This window comes from Stegostoma tigrinum, chromosome 2, assembly GCF_030684315.1.
Source record: "Stegostoma tigrinum isolate sSteTig4 chromosome 2, sSteTig4.hap1, whole genome shotgun sequence".
Lineage (NCBI taxonomy): Eukaryota > Metazoa > Chordata > Chondrichthyes > Orectolobiformes > Stegostomatidae > Stegostoma > Stegostoma tigrinum.
In genome coordinates, this window is record NC_081355.1 from 96587067 (window position 1) to 96604016 (window position 16950).

The following is a 16950-nucleotide window of genomic DNA, read 5'->3' on the forward strand; positions in this document are numbered from 1 at the left end:
AGTAACTAAACCCCGTAACGATTGATATTTTGAATAAAACAAAAAGCTCCTGAAATTTTCCCATTTATATCATAAAGGGATAAAGCATAAAAGGTGAACAATTCAAAAATTTGACTATCAGTGGATTTGAATGACCTCACAAGAAATCATTGCAACTGGACATGACGAAAACAAGTGGTTGTTTTACTACAAGAGGTCAAGGCATTGAGAGAGCCCATAAACACACAAATGGCTTCCTCTTGAACTGTAAATATTTTAAGACTCTATAAGTTAGTGAATTATAGAACTGTGGTTTAGATCGGTGATCCTGCATTTGAGCTGGCAAATTAGGTTAAGGAATATATCAATATAGAGATGTAAAGGCAGATATTTAAAGAGTTATTTCAGAATACAACGATTAGATACATTCCAACAGGAAATTCTGGGGTGGGAGGGTGGGGGCACTCACCATCTGTGGTTAACTAAAAAGGCTGAAGATTGTATCAAACTTAAAAAAAAGGCATATTATTGCACAACATTGCACAGCGGGTCAGAAGGCTGGACAGAATGTAAAAGACAAAAAAGATTAGCTAAAAATTAATGGGAGGGAGTAAATTTGAATATAACAGCAAGCTAGCTAGAAATATAAAAAATGGAAAGTAAGAGTTTTTGTAGGAATTTAAAAAGCAATAAAAAGTAAACTGGATGTGCCTGGTGAATTCATTATGTAAAAATAAAGAGATGGCAGATGAATTAAGCAGATATTTTCCATCAGTCTTCACTGTACAGGATACAAGGAACATGATAGAAATAGCTGTAAATCAGGAAATGGAAGAGACAGCGGAACTCAACAGTACTTCAATCATCAGGAAAGTGCTCCGAGCAAATAGTTGGAAATGCGGGAGAACAATTCCTCAGATCCTGATGGATTCATCTTATAATCTTAAAAGAGGAAACTAATGAGAGAATTTATGCATTGGTTTTAAGTTTCCAAAATTCCCTAGAACGTTTCACGAAAAAAAGAAAATAGTGATTATGACTCCTTTATTCAAAAATGGAGGGAGACAAAAAGCTAGAAGCAGCAGGCTGTTTAGTTTAAGAATCATCAGAGAGAAGACGTTATAAGATATTATCAAAGACAATTTGGCACAATAGTAAGTTAAATGCAATTAAGCAGAATTAACATGGTTTTATGAAAGAAAATCATGTATAATATGTTCACTGGAGTTCCTAAGTTGGAGATACTGTACATAGATTGCTAAAAGGCATTTGAAAAGGCATGACAACAAAGTTTATTGTGCAATATAAAGGCTCCTGGTGTGTGTGTGTGTGTGTGTGTGTGTGTGTGTGTGTGTGTGTGTGTGTGTGTGTGTGTGTGTGTGTAACATATTGGCATGAACAAAAGAATGGCTAGCAAACAGAAAACAGAGAGTAGTAATGAATGAACCATGTTCTGATGGTCAGATGTCATGAGTGGTGTACAACATGTATCAGTGTACAATTTATATAAATGGCACAAATTAAGCAATAAAAGGAAGGGTTGCTAAACTTGGTGATGGTACAAAAATAGGTAGTAAAATAAGTTTTGAAAAAGACATATGAGAGCTGCAAAGGGATACAGATAGTTTAAAGCAAGTGGACAAAGATTGAAAAACGCAGTACAATGTGAGCAAAATGTGAAATTTCCTATTTTGGCAGTAAGAATAAAACATAAACTATCCAGATAGTGAGTGTCTACAGGCATCTCAGACACAGAAGATCTAGATGCCCTAATACATGATTCACAAAAGGTTGCTAATGACAGTAAGCTATTAGGAAACCTAGTGGAATGTCATTGATTATTGTCCAGCTTCTTGATTAAAAGTGTAGTGAGGTTATGCTTCAGTTACATAGGGCAATGGTGAGGTCACACTAGAATTACTGTGTACACTTATTTAAGAATGGATGTAAATGTGTTAAAAGCAGTTCCAAGAAGACTGCTAGACTAAAGATGGAATGGATAGATTATCTTGTAGAGGAAAGGCTGGACAGGCTTAGCTTATAGCTGATGGGGCTTTGAAAGTTAAAAGGCAACTTGGCAGACACATATAAAATCCACAAGGGTCTTGGCATGATGGATGTAGAAATTATGTTTCCTCTTGTAGCTTAACTGAGAACCAGAGGTCACTGTTTAAAAGCAAGGGGTTGCCCATTTACGACAGAGATTAGGAGAACTCTTTTTCTGAGAGGATGGTGAATCTTCTGAATGTTCTTCTTTAAAATACTGTATAAGCAAACTCATTGAATATTTTAATGGGCTGAAGTAGGCAGGTTTTTGCTAAGCAAGAGAGTGAAAGTGTTTCAGTAGTAGGTGGCAATGTGGAGTAATCAGATTAATAGCACATATAGAACATAGACCATTACAGCATAGTACAGGCCCTTCAGCCCTCAATGTTGTGCCGACCTGTCATACCGATCTCAAGCCCATCTAACCTACACTATTCCATGTACGTCCATATGCTTATCCAATGACGACTTAAATGTACCTAAAGTTGGCAAATCTACTACCGTTGCAGGCAAAGCGTTCCATTTCCTTACTACTCTCTGAGTAAAGAAACTACCTCTGACATCTGTCCTATATCTTTCACCCCTCAATTTAAAGCTATGCCCCCTCGTGCTCGCCATCACCATCCTAGGAAAAAGGCTCTCCCTATCCACCCTATCTAACCCTCTGATTATTTTATAAGTCTCAATTAAGTCACCTCTCAACCATCTTCTCTCTAATGAAAACAGCCTCAAGGTCCTCAGCCTTGCCTCCTAAGACCTTCCCTCCATACCAGGCAACATCCTAGTAAATCTACTCTGCACCCTTTCCAAAGCTTCCACATCCTTCTTATAATGCGGTGACCAGAACTGTACACAATACTCCAAGTGCGGCCGCACCAGAGTTTTGTACAGCTTCACCATAACCCCTTGGTTCTGGAACTTGATCCCTCTATTAATAAAAGCTAAAACACTGTATGCCTTCTTAACAGCCCTATCAACCTGGGTGGCAACTTTCAAGGATCTGTGTACATGGACACCGAGATCTCTCTGCTCATCCACACTACTAAGAATCTTACCATTAACCCAGTACTTTGCCTTCTGGTTACTCCTACCAAAGTGCATCACCTCACACTTGTCTGCATTAAACTCCATTTGCCACCTCTCAGCCCAGCTCTGCAGCTTATCTATGTCTCTCTGCAACCTACAGCATCCTTCATCACTATCCACAACTCCACCGACCTTAGTCTCGTCTGCAAATTTACTAACCCATCCTTCTACGCCCTCATCCAGGTCATTTATAAAAATGACAAATAGCAGTGGACCTAACACTGACCCTTGCGGTACACCACTAGTAACTGGTCTCCAGGATGAACATTTCCCATCAACCACTACCCTCTGTCTTCTTTCAGCAAGCCAATTTCCGATCCAAACTGCTATATCTCCCACAATTCCATTCCTCCGCATTTTGTACAATAGCCTATTGTGCGGAACCTTATCGAACGCTTTGCTGAAATCCATATACACCACATCAACCGGTTTACTCTCATCTACCTGTTTGGTCACCTTCTCAAAGAACTCAATAAGGTTTGTGAGACACGACCTTCCCTTCACAAATCCGTGCTGACTATCCCTAATCAATTTATTCTTTTCTAGATGATTATAAACCCTATCCCTTATAACCTTTTCCAACACTTTACCAGCAACTGAGGTAAGGCTCACTGGTCTATAATTACCAGGGTTGTCACTGCTCCCCTTCTTGAACAGGGGAACCACATTTGCTATCCTCCAGTCATCTGGCACTATTCCTGTAGACAATGACGAATTAAAGATCAATGCCAAAGGCTCGGCAATCTCCTCCCTGGCTTCCCAGAGGATCCTAGGATAAATCCCATCTGGCCCAGGGGACTTATCTATCTTCACACTTTGAAGGATTTCTAATACCTCTTCCTTGTGAACCTCAATCCCACCTAGTCTAGTAGCCTGTATCTCAGTATTCTCCTCGACAACATTGTTGTTTTCTAGAGTGAATCCTGTTGAAAAATATTCATTTAGTGCTTCCCCTATCTCATCTGTCTCCACACACAACTGACCACTACTATCCTTGAGTGGCCCTAACCTTACTTGCATCATTCTTTTATTCCTTAAATACCTATAGAAAGCCTTAGGGTTTACCCTGATCCTATCCACCAACAGCTTCTCATGTCTCCTCCTGGCTCTTCTGAGCTCTCTCTTTAGGTCTTTCCTGGCTACCTCATAGCCCTCAAGTGCCCTAACTGAGCCTTCACATCTCATCCTAACATAAGCCTTCTTCTTCCTCTTGACCAGAGATTCCACTTCCTTTGTAAGCCACGGCTCCCGCGCTCTACAGCTTCCTCCCTGCCTGACAGGTACATACTTATCTACGAAACACAGGAGCTTTTCCTTGAATAAGCTCCACATTTCTAATGTGCCCACCCCCTGCAGTTTCCTTCCCCATCCTATGCTCCCTAAATCTTGCCACATTTCATCGTAATTGTCTTTCCTCCAGCTATAACTCTTGCCCAGTGGTAACACCTATCCCTTTCCATCACTAAAGTAAACATAACAGAATTGTGATCGCTATCACCAAAGTGCTCACCTACTTCCAAATCTAACACCTGGCCAGGCTCATTACCCAGTACCAAATCTAATGTGGCTTCGCCCCTTGTTGGCCTATCTACATACTGTGTCAGGAAGACCTCCTGCACACACTGGACAAAAACTGACCCATCTATAGTACTCAAACTATAGTGTTCCCAGTCAATATTTGGAAAGTTGAAGTCCCCCATGACAACTACCCTGCCTCTCTCACTCCTATCGAGAATCATCTTTGCTATCCTTTCCTCTACATATCTGGAACTATTCGGAGGCCTATAGAAAACTCCCAACAGGGTGACTTCTCCTTTTCTGTTTCTAACTTCAGCCCATACTACCTCAGTTGACGAGTCCCCAAACATCCTTTCTGCAACTGTAATACTGTCCTTGACCAACAATGCCACGCCTCCGCCCCTTTTACCATCTTCTCTGTTCTTACTGAAACATCTAAATCCTGGAACTTGCAACAACCATTCCTGTCCCTGCTCCATCCACGTCTCCGAAATGGCTACAACATCGAAGTCCCAGGTACTAATCCATGCTGCAAGTTAACTTTCATTTATGGAATGGTGGAGCAGGTTGAATGCCCAAGTGACCTATTCCTGCTTTAATCCTATGTAGAAAAATCTCCAGAATCAGAAAATATTGACAACTTTTTAAATACTTTATCTTATCATTTTGAAGTGCTTCACAAAATGAACAAATTTCTGAAATTTAGCAACTATCATTATGTGAGGTAACTGCAGCAACTTTGTCTCCGCAATGTTCCACAAATGTGTCTGACATGGAAGACAAGCTCATCTGGTTGTTTCCTTTATTGGTTAAGCAAGAAAAGTTGGACAGAACACTTTTTTTTCAAATATTATGCATCTTCAAATATTACCTTGACACTTGAAGGGGTCAGTGCCTTAATTTATTGTCTTATCCAAATGAAACTGCTCCTCCAGCGCTATAGCAATTCTTAGCCCACAATCTTCCTCCCCTTCTCTGTCCCATAAAACTTAAACATTCAGAAATCTCCAAATGGATGTTCTCCGACAAATAATAAATAAACATACCAATCGCATGTAAACATCAAAAAGGACAATTGTTGGACATGAAAATTAATGGTATTTTTGCCCAGTTTTAACTTAATGTTTAATTAATGATGCAGCATATGAAGTTCAGAGTGCTGTATATCACTCCAACTATCTGGATTTTGCTGATTTTGTTAACATTGAGCAGCGTTGGCAGAAGTAATTTCTGAGATGCTGATTTATAAGTTCTCCTGGATGACACCATCAAAGGGAAGAGGCCACAAATGCAACTACCAGAGTCAGGAAGCCTCTTGATGCATCACCACAAACCTGCCAATGAGAGATGGGACCCCAATACTCTGCAGCTACTGACTGGCCATTGTATCCTCATTCAGCTTGCATGACCTAACCTGGAGAATTTCATGTCATTGGTTATTCTTCCAGGATGAACTTTGGGTGTCAATACTCTTTGCAAATATTGAAATGTTTGTAACATTTATTACACTGGAACCTCATTCTGACATCAAATGGCATCCATACAGGGGGGCAAGTTCCACTTCTCTCCTCATGTCCTGACAAATATTCCTCTTTCACCCCCTCAACATTCCCAGTAATAATATTGAGTGAAAAATAAGACAGGAACTCTTCAAAATTTTCATTTTTGATTTGGGAGCGCAAAACGTAAAGGTACCACTCCCCCATTTTCAGATCCACAAATTTAATTCTGACTAGGAATTAACATTACTTCCTTTAGGTCTATTTGATCCTTTTGCACAAGGATGAGGAAGACCTATCCGTGGATGCTGCAATTCCAACTTAAACACAGTTAATTTTTATAATTCGAAGTATATCCATGCTGGAAACCGCCAAGCCAGAGACCTCAAAAGTAAAGTGGCTTAGATTTCAGAACAGGATTTGCATTAATTGCCAAAATTGCCGACTCTATTCATGCCATTTTCACTGCACAAATGCATTTGAAATAATAAAAATAATCTGACATTTGCTTACCACACATCCTTGGGCCACCGAATAGGTTAAGACAACTATGAAGACGCAGATAATAGTTCTAATTTGTATTGTCAGGCACCCTGGAAAACACTACAAACATAATTATATGTCACCAAGTTACACTTGTAATAAGATTCAAATATAATTTTTCTACTTTGGTGATTTGGTTATCACACTTTTTTGTCATAAATGCAATTTTTCTGTATATTTTAGGAACAAATTATTTAAAAAAAGCTGTAATCCATGATCATTCAGTCCAAGCAGAGTCCAGGGAATACCAGGTAGTACAAAAAATAGAGTCTCAAACATTATCATTATGATTCGATACCTACACTCTTTGCAAATTTAATTGATTCCCTTCAGAGGACACAATATCACACTTTAGGGAAAAGGAAGCTAAATATTTCATCTTGGAGAGAAGCTCCAAGACTTCTTCCTCCACTGTTGACAGATTTCTGAACAGACCTCTTATATATTTGAGTTGCTCTTTCTCTGTAGCTGTAATACTGTATTCTGCATTCTGTTCTATTATCCTGATGTACTTTTGTAAGGTATGATTTGTCTGGTTAGTACGTATAACAATACATTTTACAGTATCTCTGCACATGTGACAATAACATATCAAATTAAATCAAGCCTCTACACTAAAGCGCCCACTGTATTTTACCCCTGACATTAAACAATATCAATAAGAAATCAGCCTCTAATTAATCTTGGGATGTTACAGACATGAGGAGCAGGTCAGTTACACATACTGTTATCACTTCATAGCAGAATAGTACATTGTACAATATTACATTGCATAGAAACTGGTATAATCTCCTTTTTTTTCCAAAAGAAAGGCAGTATATGTTGTGTCTCACACTGACCAATAGCTCCATTAGTGTATATTAATAGGGCAGATTTCTAACAAAGCCAATAAGCGTACTGTCCTGACAGGCAAACCTGTGCTGAAACAATGCACTGGATTCAATACAACAAATCAATAAGTAACTTAGTCCTAACTGCACAAATAAATCTTGACCAATTAAACTTGTGGTGGAGGAATGGAAATTGTGAGAATGCTGCTGTTAAAGGGCTCTTTCACTTAATCAGGCAGTACACAGCTTTTGATGGGGGATGATAATTGACAAAGAGTAACAGTTAGGAGCTGTTATTTACATAGACTACATGAGGTAACACTTGGGAAGTGATTGAGGCATTGGGATTCTTCCTAATAGAACATCTTTGAGGCAGGCATGACTTAGAAACAGGAATGTGTGTTCACACAGGACAATTAATGTGATAAGACATCCTAAGGCACTTCACAGAAGCTTATAAAACAAAATCTGACTGATTTATGAAAAGAGATATTATGGTGAATAACCAAAATGTGGTCAAAGAGGTAAGTTTTAAGGAATATGTTGACAAAAGAGATGGAGAGGCTTAGGAAGGGAATTCCAGAGCTCACGGCTTTGATAGAAGTCCAATAAAAATCTGCTTTGCTTTTTTTAAGTTTAAACTTGGGGCACATTATTGTTCCATCTACCCTAATTAGACAAACCATTATTCATCTGTCAATCTCTGATCTTCCTTCTTCATTCCATCCAACTTACGTAAACATTTTCTCCCATCAATCACAATTTCAAGTGAAGTCGATACACTTAAATGAACTTCAGTGACATTTCATGTGAGTCATGCAGACTTGTCAAAGATGATTGTGTCAACAGGATTTCATCAGATGTGCCTCTGGTACTTAGTACAGTAAACGACTGGCTGTACAATTTCATGGTGCTTGACTTTGCAACACATTTAGAGCAAAGAATTAACATGTCAAACTCAATGTTTAAACAGCGAAATTACACTTACATCCCAACTCCACCAATATATCATGCAGCATACAACAAGACAGCCAGGGAACAAGCCTTGCTGCCCAACATGTCTCAACAGAGCACAATGCCATTTTAATCCAAACTCATCTGTCTGTATACAGTCCATATCATTCTATTCCCAGCCCGTTCTATTTCATTTGTCTTTCTAAATGCCTCTTAGTAATTGCTATCATATTTGCTTCTCACAACTCGCTCAGCAGTGTGTTCCAGGCACCCACCATGCTCTGTGTAACAAACTTACCTCATACATCTCCTTTAAACTATACCCGCCCCCCCCCCCCCCGCCCACCTCTCTGCAACAATTTTATATTTGGGAAAAAGATTTCAATTACAAACTCTAATCATGCCTCAAGTAATCTTATATACTTCTATCAGTTCACCCCTCAGCCTTCAAAACTCTTATGAAAACAATCCAAGTTGTCCAACCTCTCCTTATAGCGAAAACTTTCCAATTCAGGTGATATCCTGGTAAAGCTCTTTTGCATCCTCTCTAAAGCTTCCACATCCTTCCTATAGTGTGGTGACCAGAACAACACACAATGCTCCATATGTGGCCTAACTAAAGTCTTATAGAGCTAACTTTTATGCTCAATGCCCAGACCAATGAAGGCAAGCATGCCATATGCCTTCTTTACCACCTTATCCACTTGTGGTGCCACTATCAGGGAACTACGGACTTATACCAAAGACCCCGATGTATATCAATACTCCAAAGGGACAAGATGTTTATTGTATACTTTCCTCTTACATTTGATCTCCCAAAATGCATAAACTCACATTGAACCTTATCAGCCAATTCTCTTTCTAACTTTCCAACTGAGCTATATCCTGCTGTATACCTTGAAAACTTTCCTTACCAATTTCAACTCCACCAATTTTCATGTCATGTGTAAACTTATTGATCAGACCATCTGCATTTTCATCCCAATCCTTTTGTACCTATACCCTTAAGTATCTGTCTACAATTACTCTAACTTTATGTATGCTAATCATCTCAACTAAGCCACATGATAGCAAATTCTACACTCCACCTACTGGCATATTACAAATTGAATGTCATTACAAATAAAATGTCAGATACAAATTAAGACTCCACATTTTCATTATTCAACAAGCATAATTCTTAAGGTTAGAAGAGGGATGTGGCTTCGACCTGAGAATCACCCATGTCAGAAGTGAGCTCTGGAACACTTGAGCAATTTTGGGTCTCATTTAAATGCAGTAAGAAAGATGTGGTTGTCCTGCAGTAGATCAGTTGTGGAAGGATGTGGTGCAGGTTCGGAGGTGTGGGAGAAACCAATCCCAATTGAGGTTATGGACAGGCCTTTAGTGATCGCAGTATTTGTGTGGAGTTAGAACATGCAGTTGTATTCCTACTGGCCTCAAAAAAGCATACCAATAACACTTTTTAGCTTTTTTTACACTTCACCAGCATTATATTTGAACAGTAATGGTTTGGGCACACTCGCCCACTGGATTACCACAACAGATACAATATGTATAATAAAAGCATTTGTATCTGAAGAATGCAAAAAATATCTACTAATGTAGGACTTCAATTAGCAAAGTTACATAATCTCCTGCACTTAACCCAATATGGGCATTGGCCATTTTCTGCGCTGCATGACTTATCAAAAGGAAGCAACAATTCTTTTGGGAATGGAAGATCTTGTCATTTTGTCACCATTCAGTCCAACTTTTCCATGTTGACCAAGTTTCTCAAACTGAAATAGTCCCACTCACCTGTGTTTTGGTCCTTATCCCTCCAAACCTCTCCTATTCATGTACCTGTCCAAATGCCTTTTAAATGTGGTGACTGTACCTGCATCCACTGCTTTCTCTGGAAGTTCATTCCACACACAAACCACCCTCTGTGTGAAAATGTTACCCTTAGGTTCCTGTTAAATGTTTCTCCTTAAAAATATGCCCTCTAGTTTTGAGCTTCCCCACCCTAGGGAAAAGACCTTTGCTATACCGCTTATGATTTTAGAAAGCTATATAAGGTCACCTCTCAACCTTCCATGCTCCAGTGAAAATGTCTCAGCCTATCCAGCCTCATTTTATAACTCAAACACTCTAGTCCCGGCAGCATCCTGGGGTAAATCTGTTCTGACACTTCTCTGAGTTAATAATATCCTTCTTACTGTCAGGTGACCAGACTGTACACAATACTCCAAACTGGCCTCATGAATGTCCTGTAAAAACCTCAACATGACATCTCAACTCCTGTACTCAACAGTATGAGCAATGAAGGTAAGCATGCTAAATGTCTTCTTAACCACCCAACTATCTGTGATGTAATTTCCAAAGAATGATGTACCTAAACTCTCTGTTCGAGAACATTACTCAGGGCCCCACCATTAACTGTATAAGTCCTGGCCTTGCTTGTTTAACAAATGCAATACCACACATTTATTAGAGTTAAACTCCATCTGCTTCTCCATAGCCCACTGGCCTTATTGATCAAAATCCTTTAGTAATCTTACATAAGCTTCTTCCAAAAACTAACCAAAGTAAGTAAATTTGAAAACCAAATTAGGATTCAACAGAACTTTTGACCAACAGTGTATGCAGTTTGATTACTGTTGGCATTGTTAAAGGATTCTCAATTTAATTGCAAGAGTATCCCAAACTCTTTCCAATTTGAAGTACTCTCTTCTTAAGTGATGAAGAAAAATTGTGCATCAATTTGGAAACTCATACTGAAAAATATGTTATACGGATCACTTAATACTCAAGAATTGTAAAATTAAACCTAGTTTACCTGCACTCGAGTGACATGGAGATACATAATACATGCAACCAGGAAACAAATGCAGAATACCAAGAGGACGAGGACCACCGTGCTCCTAAACGAAAAAAAAGTAACAATTTCATACTTTTGAATAAACAGCAGCCACTTAGGTTTGAAAGGGCAGTTATATTAAAGTATAGAGCATATTACTTACTGTGGTATTATGAGAAGATACAGAAGGCCAAATAAGGCGGCAAGTATTAATGAAAGGATGACTGCACTGGTAAAATATTCATCATGAAGTTGATGATACTGTGGATGTAAGAATGAAAGAAAATCTTTATTGTGAACTATAAAGAAATCACTATGCACCCACCATAGTGTGTACTTATGGGTTAGACAAATAAAACTAGCAAAACACTTATTAGAGATTGGAAGTATTTAATCAAAACTAATTTCAAAATAAGACATAAGTACAGTTTTCCTTCTAACTGAGATCATGATTAATGTTGATATATTGGTTTAGATTTTGTAATCAATGGCAAATGAATGTTTGTTATCCCTACTATATTCTCATTTGGCCAATGACCTTCTTTTATTCTACAATTTCTAGTCACGAGGTCATCGACTGGAATCTGTGTGAGAAGAGTAAGCAACACAGTGTCTCATTTGAAGGCTCCGTAGTGAATCATGAATGCAGACCATAAAACATGCACTTATATCACCAACGCCACGGGAACCAAGAGCGCCATTCTGGTACCAAAATGAAACGCATGCCATATGTATCCACTTTCACTGCAGTCAGCATATTTCCAAGGGTTATTAATACAGGTGTTTGGAGTATATGCTGCAAATATACAAAGGTGTTCCATCGAGGTATCACGATTCGATACCAGTTTTACCATTACAAACTCACCGCTTCATCTCCAGCTTTAATCTCACATTGATGAACATGTGCTCTGCAGTAAAATGCACCACATCAGTCACCTTCATCAGAAATCTGACTCACATAGGGAAGGGGAGAAGAATCTCAGCAGGAAGCCTTATCCAAGTGGGGTCTTCTTTAAACATTTAGCTAGGTCAGCAGCAGTGTCTCCCACCTTCTCTCCATGGAGATGATACTCAAAGAACACTGTCAATTTTTGCAACGAGACCTTAAGCCTCAGAAAAAGATGCAGACGACAATGCTAGTGGCTGTGAAGATAAATGTGTTGTTTTATATTGAAATCATTCCTTCCTAAAGTCAGGAACATTTGTAATATCCCTGAGGTCACCATCTATTGCTGCAGAGAGATGACAGACACTCTTTATGCAAGGTGAGAGATCTTGTTTTCTCTCCGAATAGTGTGCATATAGCTTTGCCAGGATTACAACATGAGGTAACTACAAGTAACTACATCAGGCCAGTGAATGCCTACTATCTCGGCAGCAATCCTATTGTTCGAATTCTGTGTCAGTCTGCCATTCCTGCAAACTTTCATCTCCCACCTTAAACAAATGGGTGGCTGCTGGGTAACAAGAGCAATCAGTTTTGCCCTGCCTCAAGATTCAGGATCTCATGAGCAAACCGTAAGTGTCCAGCAAGTGTACAACGAAAGCTCTGAGGCCAGAAGCCAGATCATCAAGCGGATCATCAGGGTGCTGACCCAACACCCTGTTCATTACTTTGCAGGATTTTGTTGTATTTAGTGTTATTGGTAAGTAACACAGATTAAGTGGTATGGATTCAATTCACTTGAAAAGATAATGTAAATTAATCTAACAGCTCAGATTAAAATTTGTGGTTACTCTTGCTAGCGTACTGTTGTCAAACTGTACACAGCAGTTAATCTTGTAGTTTTGTCCTAGCCCTTAATATCCACCACATCATATCACACCAGCTTTACTCACATCTATCTTAGACATTCTTCTAGAATGTCTTCCAGTAACTGCTGTAACCAGAATGCATCTCCTTTTAAAGAGGAACAGACTGGTAATAAGAAGTACTAGTCTTCCATAAACTTGGGATCCCATTGAGGTTAGTAGTCACTCAACAGTGCATTGTCTGCTGGATTGTATACAAATATCACCTAAATGGCAGGCACCACTTTATTTGGTTGCTCCAGGCACTAATTTTAATTGCACAGTTTCATCAAGCAAACCATCACCACACCCATAAATGGAGACTCTTGACTTTGTAGCTTGCGGAATCTAAGCCAGAAGGTGCAAAGCAGAATACTTAATGAATAAAAAAACAGATCTGGAAAAGGGGAAGATGGTGATGTAGTGGTAATGCCACGAGGTTAATAATTCAGAACCCTAGGCTAAAATGTTGAAGAAACAGATTCTAATCCCATCATGGCAGGTGATGAAAGCTGAACTCACTAAAAAACTGTCTAATGGTGTAAAATTCCCATCGAGTTCACTAATTTCCTTTAAGGAAAGGAAATCTGTCGTCCTTTCCTGGTCTGGCTGACATGTGACTGCAGACCCAGAGCAATGTGATTTATTGTTGACCTCCCTCTGTGCATTAAGGGATGGTGTTAATTGCTAGCCTAGCTAGCAATACCCACATCTCATGAATTGAGAAAAATCAAGAGAGGGTGATAAAGATGCAATTAAGAAAAAGTATAACAAAATGTACCCTATTTTTAAAAAATTCAACAATATTTAAAATCTGATTAAAGAGACTCCACGTAAATGAAAAGTTTCAATATCTTCAAGGTTGTTTGCGAAAAATTAAGACTTGCCATTCCATTAAAGAAGAATTAAGCTTGAATGGATGAGTGCTACTGTTTTTTGGTGTGTTTGCTGACTGAGTGCCACATTGTCACGAGTAAGTAAATGCTATGTTTCTCGTTGGGATTTTAGGATAGTGAAGCCAGTGCTAGAATAAAGGTACTCAGACAGCGACATCCTGATTTCCTTGTTTCAAGTACACATGTGTGGATAGTGGAATTTATTGTCCAATTTACTCAATAATATTGACTTCATCATTATTTCAGCCCCAAAATCCAGGCCTTAATGGAGAATAGTGTATTAAATACTGTGTTCCGCCATTAAAGAGAACAAAGATGCAACTGTAAACGGCTTGTGAAATCTAAGGCATTTAGTACCTAATGAACAGCTGAAAATAAAAAACAAACTCCCATACAATATTCTCAGTTATCATTTTTCAAGAAAGCAAAAAAATTAGGCTATTACTTTCACGATGCATGTCACATCTGAATAGGCACTGGTCTGTTTAGAACATGGAGAGAATAAAACTTATGCATGCTGATAATGAGGTGAGCTACAGCCATGCTGTAATATGTGCAGATTGAAATCAGTGGATTCAAATTTCCTTGGTTTGAAGCGCTACACCATCATTTTTTAAGGGAGGTATGAAACGTTCCATCTAAATGCAAACTCTAACAAGCCAGTGAATTCCAGTTATGAACCAGTGTCTACCTAATCAAAGGCAATTACTCAGACTGGAAGTGCAAAATATTTTGTGACATTATGACCACCTAAGATGTCACCTCTATTATTTCTGAAGAAGGGTCTAGGCCCGAAACGTCAGCATTCCTGCTCCTCTGATGCTGCTTGGCCTGCTGTGTTTATCCAGCTCCACACTTTGTTACCTCTATCACCTCTGTTGTTTTTTTGACTGAGTTACTGCTTTATAATAGATGAACAACTTTGAATGATTCTCTATGGCTGTAGATAATGCAGCGCAAGTATTTGGTCTTGTTAGTTTCTGGCATTACATATTGTTATGCTACTGCAGTAAAAGTGCTTTGATTTTTAGTAAAACATTATTTCTCTAAACTAACAAAATATTCAATTTTCTGATAATAACTGATAGTCTTGTATTATATAACCCCATAAAAAGCTGCCCTTATGTCAAACTGAAATAACGCAGAGAAAAGAAATCCTGACGAGGCTTTGCAGTGGAAATCACTGGAGAACCACTTTGATTTTCATTTCATTAATAAAATAAGCAGGATACAGACTTCATGAATGGGAATGAAATTATGAAGAATTACATCTACAATGATCTCTTGAATCAACATTGAACATGTTCAACCTAGACAGCATAACCAAAACCAGAAAAAGTGAATAAAACTGGCCATCTAACTGTACAATTCCCTATTCAAACAATACTTAAGAGTACTACTTAAGTCACTCAGCTACAAGCAAAAGTCATACAGGCTTTGGTGGTGGTGCAGAAATGTGGCACAAAGTTGATCCATCATGTCATATGTCCACGTTATCAAGAAAACTTACATAACAATGACTTTTCAGCATTGTAATGAAATATCTAAGAGATGACCTTATAGAAGTAGATAACAATAATAGACGATAGACAACAGACAATAGGTGCAGGAGTAGGTCATCCGGCCCTTCGAGCCAGCACCACCATTCATGATGATCATGGCTGATCATCCACAATCAGTATCCTCTTCCTGCCTTATCCCCATAACCCTCGATTCCACTATCTTTAAGAGCTCCATCCATCTCTTTCTTGAAAGTATCCAGAGACTTGGCCTCCTCTGCCTTCTGGGGCAGAGCATTCCATATGTCCACCACTCTCTGGGTGAAGAAGTTTTTCCTCAACTCTGTTCTAAATGGCCTACCCCTTATTTTTAAACTGTGTCCTCTGGTTCTGGACTCACCTATCAGTGGAAACATGCTCCCTGCCTCCAGAGGTGTCCAAACCCTTAATAATCTCACATGCCTCAATCAGATCCCCTCTAATCCTTCTGAACTCAAGTGTGTACAAGCCCAGTCACTCCAATCTTTCAACATATGATAGTCCTGCCATTCTGGGAATTGACCTTGTGAATCTACACTGCACTCCCTCAATAGCAAGAATGTCCTTCCTCAAATTTGGAGACCAAAACTGCCCACAATACTCCAGGTGCGGTCTCACCAGGGCCCTGGCCTTGTTATGAAGGCCAGCATGCCATTAGCTTTCTTCACTACCTGCTGTACCTGCATGCTTGCTTTCATTGACTGATGTGCAAGAAAACCTCGGTCTCGTTGTACTTCCCCCTTTACCTAACTTGACTCCATTTAGATAGTAATCTGCCTTCCTGTTCTTGCCACCAAATTTATCCACATTAAACTGCATCTGTCATGCATCTGTCCACTCATCTAGCCTGTCCAAGTCCCCCTGTATTCTCATAACATCATCGTCACATTTCACACTGCCACCCAACTTTGTGTAATCAGCAAATTTGCTAATATTACTTTTAATGCCTTCATCTATATCATTAATGTATATTGTAAACAGCTGCGGTCTCACCACCGAACCTTGCCGTACCCCACTGGTCACCGCCTGCCATTTGAAAGGGACCCAGTTATCACTATTCTTTGCTTCCTGTCAGCCAGCCAATTTTCAATCCAAGTCAGTATTTTTCCCCCTAATTTTGCTCACTAATCTCCTTTGTGGGACTTTATCAAAGGCTTTCTGAAAGTCTAGGTACACTACATCCATTGGCTCTCCCTTGTCCATCTTCATAGTTACATCCTCAAAAAAATCCAAAAGATTAGTCAAGCACGATTTCCCCTTCATAAATCCACACTGACTCTGACCTATTCGGTTACTGCTATCCAAAAGAGTCGTAATTTCATCTTTTATAATTGACTCTAGCATCATTCCCACCACTGATGTCATGCTAACTGGTCTACAATTCCCTGTTTTCTCTCTCTCTCTCCTTTCTTGAAAAGTGAGACAACA

The 16950-nt window shown here is 39.1% G+C and overlaps 1 protein-coding gene across 7 annotated transcripts in view; it reads right to left on the reverse strand.

Moving 5' to 3' along the window:
* The window catches only part of LOC125467327 (adenylate cyclase type 1-like), a 299944-nt gene that overhangs the window by 63382 nt on the left and 219612 nt on the right, over positions 1 to 16950 (reverse strand). For all 7 annotated transcript variants that reach the window (XM_048563037.2, XM_048563033.2, XM_048563026.2 and 4 more), the window contains 3 exons: positions 11461 to 11558; positions 11277 to 11361; positions 6642 to 6731 (listed from right to left, as the gene is read on the reverse strand). In XM_048563037.2, coding sequence (XP_048418994.2) covers positions 6642 to 6731; positions 11277 to 11361; positions 11461 to 11558 — 273 coding nt within the window. The remainder of the gene's footprint in view (positions 1 to 6641; positions 6732 to 11276; positions 11362 to 11460; positions 11559 to 16950) is intronic.